This window comes from Stylophora pistillata, chromosome 12 (assembly GCF_964205215.1).
Source record: "Stylophora pistillata chromosome 12, jaStyPist1.2, whole genome shotgun sequence".
Lineage (NCBI taxonomy): Eukaryota > Metazoa > Cnidaria > Anthozoa > Scleractinia > Pocilloporidae > Stylophora > Stylophora pistillata.
This window is the reverse complement of record NC_142530.1, coordinates 20,546,999-20,553,681: the sequence shown is the minus strand read 5'-3', so window position 1 is coordinate 20,553,681 and position 6,683 is coordinate 20,546,999. Positions and strand designations below refer to the sequence as shown.

General features: G+C 36.9%; 1 protein-coding gene across 1 annotated transcript; it reads left to right on the top strand.

Moving 5' to 3' along the window:
- Window positions 1–4,337: 4,337 nt before the first annotated feature.
- LOC111327521 (HIG1 domain family member 1C) lies at window positions 4,338–6,288 on the top strand. Its single transcript, XM_022931732.2, has 2 exons — window positions 4,338–4,537; window positions 5,494–6,288. The coding sequence occupies exons 1-2, from the start codon at window positions 4,423–4,425 to the stop codon at window positions 5,691–5,693; spliced, it is 315 nt and encodes a 104-aa protein (XP_022787467.1). The 5' UTR covers window positions 4,338–4,422; the 3' UTR covers window positions 5,694–6,288.
- The last annotated feature ends 395 nt before the right edge of the window (window positions 6,289–6,683 follow it).

Sequence of the window (6,683 nt, the reverse complement as noted above, 5' to 3'; positions counted from 1 at the left end):
GTCTCGGGTCGTCTGTTCGTAACTTATGATAAGGTTTCTTCTGATCGCGAACGCCCACGAAAATACCGCATAGAATATTGATAATTTGTATTTAATATCTCCATACTTCAATAACAACGAATCGGCCGACCGCCTTTGAATTTTAAAATAGACTCAGATTTCAATTTCGTTGCGGCTGTTGTGGTGGTTATGTGAGAATGGAAGAACCAATCGAAAAGCCGACTTCGCGCCAAATCGCAAATTTGTGAAATACACAATATGCAAGCTGTTTGACAATAGTTTACTTGACAAAAATAACCCTCGCAGAAATATGTGATTTGAACTTTTTCAGGTGGTTGAAATCGATACCATCTCCGCTCTTTTGTCGCGTTTACCATTTGTGAGTCACGCACTGGGATAGATAGCAAGCGATAATTCTGTAATAAAATTATTTTCGTCTGTCACCAGTATAAATCATTACCAGAATTCCCTTGAATTTCTAATGCAAGTTTAAAAAGAGTTGTATTTCCTTAAAGTAGGTTAAAGATTCGTTCATATGTTTATTCGATTTTTTTAATTTTGTCGGCTTTTTTTGTTTCGTCACCTGCAGCATCGCACAATCTGTATCGGTGTCTTCTTTTTTATTCAGCACAACGTGCGCGGTCTTGAGTTCGTCTCAAATTTAATTTGAAACTGATGAAATTGCGGCTGAAACTTTGGATTGGTCTGATATGTTTATTTCCACCGGTTATCCCGATTTCGAGTAAAAAAAATTCAAACGCAGAGGTTTGGTTTTTGCAGTTGTCATACATACGTTGTAGTGGCCGCAGAAAATGCAGCGGTGAATGACATCGAATTCGATCGAATAGAGTTCACAGAATCATATTTTCATGGTTTCGATGTTCAGAGCAATAACTAAATTTACGAAAGCTTGAGAACAAATACAGTTTAGAAAGAGAAAAACGAAAAAAAATTTCGTAAACGCTATAAATAAATACATGTTGCAGATAGACGAAATTTGACAACAGCGGATCTAGAAGAAGAGAACATATTAAAGTGCTTCACTGAATGATTCTGTCGTCTCCTAAACACATCAGTGGACTCCAATCGAGGTAAATTTATCACAACGCCGAACCTTACACTCTCAAGTCTATGTACAAAGTGGGGAATCCGACTTGAATCCTATGAACGAAATAGATCTTAGCGGCAAGAGCCTCTCTACTTACAAAGCGTTTTAATCTTAATTCCGACATAAACTTTAGGCGGATTAGCTACAGCAATCGGCGATGCACGACCAAGTTTATTTTTATACACAGTGACCACTTCCGCCCCATTGTGGCTTGATCGTTTTGTTTTCAGTGTCAAGTGGACTTAAATCTTGACGCTAACAACCATCACGCGAAAAAATGTTTCACTTTCCAAAGTCAAAGAAGCATTCAAATCGGTACAATTGATGAAAATGGAATGTCAACCGGTAGTAGAGAGTCATTTGAGGCTAAATGGCTGTTTTCCGGACAGGTATTCGTGAGAGCCTTAGCACAGATTCTCCAAAGAACCAAACTATATGGATACAGTAGCAAATACTAAAATTGCTAAGTTGATAATGATGAGCCAATTATCTTGAAAGATATTGCAGCATTTGATCCTCTTAAACTCAGTTTCCGCTGACAAATAGTCTAAACAACTTTGATGAGAGCTAAGTGAGAAAGAAGCTCAGTTATCGCTCGAACGTGAACACCGGCAAAGAAAACGAACGTAACCAAGCACTGGAGATTCCTATTCATCCAAGAGCTATTGTCCCTAACAGTATTTAATTTATACACAACAAGCGATCGCATTTCGTCCCATTCCTACAAGAAATGTTGTGAACACAAAAGTTGAAGTGATTTCCGTCAACGAGAGGAAGTTCTTGAAAGCTTTAGTTCACAACATTACAAACACACGCAGAGTTGCTAATGGACGAATGCCTGAATTTCTGCATTTACACAAGGATACTCCTGATCCTTTAACGTGATCCTTCTGGATACAAAGAAGACTGTGTGACCGCAAAATGGTTTAGGCAAGTGTTAGAAACGAAAAGTTGAAAGTTGTATGAACTTTAGCGTAGCTGAGAAATGTTTTGCAGTCTTAATTGCTTTTTTAATTTTTTTTATCACCGTTATCATAAAAAGGTTGAGGTTTTTTTTTTTTCACACAAACGCGCACAAAAAAAGCTCACTGTGTTATCGAGTCAGTGTTGGGATCACATATTATTAAATAGCGATATAGAATTATTTAAAATCCTATTAAATACTATACACTGCGATCAATGAATTTAAATCCACCAAACATAAATGACAATCCCCCCAAACTGCAATAACAAAACAACAAACAAAGATTACACAAATGAATAGAGTGGGAAATTCAGTAAAGAAAATGTGGTAATGCGTCGGTCGGTCGGTGATTTGGTTTTATCGAATGAGTTAATAATGTAAATTGTTACTGTTAAGAATTTTTTCGAGTTGACATTTCGAGCTAGCGTTAGCCCGCACGTCCTGAGCATCATCTGATCGTGTAACGAAGGGCTATAAAGCTCGAAACGTTAGCTTTAAAACTCTTAACGGCGATCGATTTACAATTAAAATCAACTCAGTTGATAAAACCAAATTATCATAGACACGTAAGCCTAAGTAGAAGGTGGGTGGGAAATTTCTGCCGGAGTGTCGCTATATTCCGGGCTGAAAAGCTTAAAGTGTGCTTAAGTTAAGCCTTTAACACCCAAGATCTGAGTGTTAATTCTCCTCTCCACCGGTTACACATTTCCTTCTAAATTAGTTGAGAGAATTTGGAGTTAGATCAAGATAGCAACTTCTGCCTGATAAGTTTAAGTGTTCTCATTACCTGTTTGCTTTAAGTGTTCTCATTACCTGTTTGCTTTAAGGCGCGCTCAAAACCACCAGTTAAATTTTGCAATGCACGGAAAAGCTTTAACGACAAAAGGAAACCCAAAGGTCAACCCTTTGCCTCTTGCCCGGTAGAATGACGTCACAAGTGCATGTCAAATGACATTCAGTGTCACGTTCGCAACCGTGACATAGCATTCTTTATAAACGATGGATTCTTCTACGCATTTCCAGCACTAGAAAGAAAGAATGACTTTGAACCAGAAATCACCCGAACAAAGGGATTTCAGGAAAAAAAAACCTGCAGAAAGGTAGTCATTTCGTGTCACAGATTTTACAGTTTTGTGAGCAGCCTTGATTTTTAAGTCCTAGGGAATCATCAAAGAATGTATGTAAAGGAAATTCGGTTGGGGAAATTCGGTTGGGCAGATAGTACGCCTATGTATTTCAATTTAAGTGAAAGGGAAAAATCCTCAAGGCGATAATGACATACAAAAAAAAAACTATTTTGATTCGAAAACAGTATTTTTTTTAATTCAAAAGAAATAAAATAGAAAAAAAATTAAAGTGCTGCGAGCGTAGACTTCCTTTGAAGACGAATTAAAAATCATCCCTGTTCGTGATCACACGCCAGCTGTTTGTGACACTTCCGCAGTGCATCAAAATATTTTTAGCGCACTCGCTCAAAATTAGCATTTTCCCACGCAAGCAGACAAAAAAAAATCACTTTGGATCTAACTGGGATTTTATTTGATAATTGTCAGGTGTTTAGGAGTAGTCTCAATATTGATACCCAGGCAATATCGTCATACAGATCGATAGCCGCCCACGCATCGCTCAGTGCGTGAATGAACGTTGATGGTGAAACGTGACAAATGTCAGATAACATTGGAATATTGGTTTGTCATGTTGTATTCGTGTGATTTTAACAGTATCGCTATTATCCCAAAAACAAAAGAAAACAAGACAAAACGAAGCAAAAAAATTAACAAAAAGGTCGAATGAAAGGGGACTGAATTTTTTTAAAGCGTCTGGGTTGCTAGATCTTCCTTTTTCTTTTCGCTTTCAAACTGTAACCATCCTAATCTTTTCTGATTTTTCTGTGGAGTTCTTCTTGCTCTGAAAACAAGATTTAAGATTGTCATTTTTTTCAGACGCTTAAGTAAAATTTTATAAACTCGAAATAGCGTGACATTTCAGCCCCTTCTACTCCTTTCCGTGATAAAAAAAAGACCAAGAAGACAAAAAGACATAAGACAAAATATAAAAGAAATCAGTAGTCTTCGATCCAATTAAAACCACGAGAAGAACAGGAATTTTTTGCGTCACTCCCAAACATAGTTGCTTTTCCTAAAGAACTGTTGAAGCGAGTTTCAACTGCAAAATATTTAAGAAGTAAAAAGAACGTGCTAAAACTTTTGACGTCACAGATTTAGAACGATCCTTGTGACGTCATGACGACATTGCACAATCCCGAGTGTATTTGAGCCGCGAGGGAAATCGGAAGAGCTTCAATCGAATCATTGATCATCTGAGGAAAACTGTCCAAAGAAACGACGAAATGTCCCGTTCAGACGCACAGAAGTTGAGTGCAGAGTTTATGACCGATGCTGAAAAAGAAACAGAGACAGACAGACTTGTGAGAAAAAGCAAACAGCAACCTTTCATTCCAATCGGTGAGTTGAGCGATCGAGCTTGCATTTAAAAACGTAAATAAGCGTAGAATAAACATCGTGTTCTGATCGTAGAAAGGATTTTTTTTCCCTTACGTCCTCCACAAAGATTTCCGCCATCTTTCTGTTTCAAAGCTGCCATTATTTAAAGGATTTTTGTGGCGTTTACAATCAAGCTTTTTCTATTTTGATGATTTGGCCGGCCGGCTGTAAATGTCACCGCCTGAAATCTTAGTTAGCTTACATAAGAGAATAACTAATTGTTATATCGGGCGGTTTTAATGATCTTAAATCTGCTTGAAGCAGTAGTATAAACTTGTACGAAAATTTTGGTTGGTTTCGTAGTAAAAAATTTGTGGCCTTGGGATTTTACACTGTTTTCTCGATTTGGTTTTCTTGGATGAGATGGATGCATAGGTGTTAGCTAAAGCATTTACATGCCAAATGTTACATCGCTTACGGTGACATTCAATACTGAACATGACTGAGGAAAGCGTCGGACTAATTGTTCAGCAATATGAACCAAAGAACTGCTGTCTAAAATACTTCAGTGTTGTTTAGTTCTCTAGAAAGTGGCTTTCTCAGTTTTCTTCGATAAATTGGATCTACCGCTGTTGATACTCCCGATTGCGTGCAGCTCTACTTGACACAGAAATTTAAAATTTTAAAGATGTACTTTTTTTGTCTTCTAAAGTTAAGGTTGCAAAATTTTACTCTTAGCTTATTTCTAACTAAGTCGCCCTATCTCACCCCTTGTTTTGATAATTCTTCATTTTTTTTTTCCCTTTAGACTATCTTCCTTCAGTCTCCTTAAAATAATTTGTATTCAATTATATCTGTTCTGTACGAAGGCATAACTGGGGAAAGTAAGCACTTAAGCATCCCAGGATGGGTTAAAATAATTTTATTGACAAGTCTCTATAGAGAAATAAACCAATTGGTTTCTTGTTTTATTGCAGGAATTGCTGGAACAGTGGCTGCTTGTGTATGGGGTGCAATCGCATACAAGAATAGAGGACCTGCTATGACCACCAGTAGATATCTAATGAGATTACGAGTAATTGCACAGAGTTGTGTAGTGGGTTCAATTATTGCTGGAATTGGAGTAACAGCACTGCAGGAAAAACTTGAAGCAAAGGCAGCCGAAAAGAAGGAGTGATAGCAGAAGCAACATTGCTTTAGACAGACTGTTGGTAGACTGAATTGTTTTTGGGTTAATTAGTCAAATGCAGGAATTCTGTAACATTGTGTACATAATGCCTTAAAGCCATGCTGTGAAGTGAAGTTATGGAGGAAGCGGGGTAACAGATGGATACGCAGTATTCAATGCCTGGAATCAGTGGAAAAGTTGCAAATATTTGGTACATTTAGAAGAAAACTGCCAGAATTTTGTTCTAGCCTATAACAAATTACAACATCATATAATGTTATGTATATAAAATGTTTCAACATCATTTGTGAATATTTAATTTTTGAGTGGCATTAGTGTCAATTCTGAAGAGACTGATGGCCATAACCAGTTCACTAAGTCATATCTTAAGTTTACAACTTTTTTGTTTTGCAATACAGTAGAAGACACAAGTAACATTTTTATGTTGTTGGGTAGCCAGCTTAATGATCTCTGAATGTCTTGTTTGTTTTTTCTTTTTATACTGAATCACTTGAAACTGCAAGTTTTTGAGAAAAATGATTTTTATTGAGATTATGTAATGTACGTTTTAACCATTAAAAAGGTTTACAAGTTTCATTTTTTATCAAGTTAAAATATCAATCATTCATAATGTAATTAATGCCCTTCACAGATTTTGTTAAGCCCCATCCAGGCATCACTCCCATTTTTAATGAAAAAGGAAAATGACTTTTTGAAATTCTGTACTGAGTAAGTAATGCATTGATCAATTTGAAACAGCATTCTCCCTAGCATTTGAACTTCAGCATTCCCCCCTTGGCATTTGAACTTCTAAAGGTTGGTTTGTTTGAATTCCTGTCCCCAAATTTATGCTTAAATTCCCTACCCAAGTGCCAGATTTGATGGTCACTTTTCTCTTCATAAAAGTCATAACCATTGACTGACATTTTTACTCATTGACCAAGCTTTAAACCTTGACCCTGTGTACCTTTTTTCTGAGCCATTCGCTGACCAAAGTGA

What these genes read in the sequence shown, in the direction of transcription:
- LOC111327521 (XM_022931732.2), top strand. Translation starts at nt 4,423, where the DNA reads ATGTCCCGTTCAGACGCACAGAAGTTGAGTGCAGAGTTTATGACCGAT. An exon ending in GCAACCTTTCATTCCAATCG is followed by an intron (nt 4,538 to 5,493) that starts GTGAGTTGAGCG and finishes GTTTTATTGCAG; the next exon opens with GAATTGCTGGAACAGTGGCT.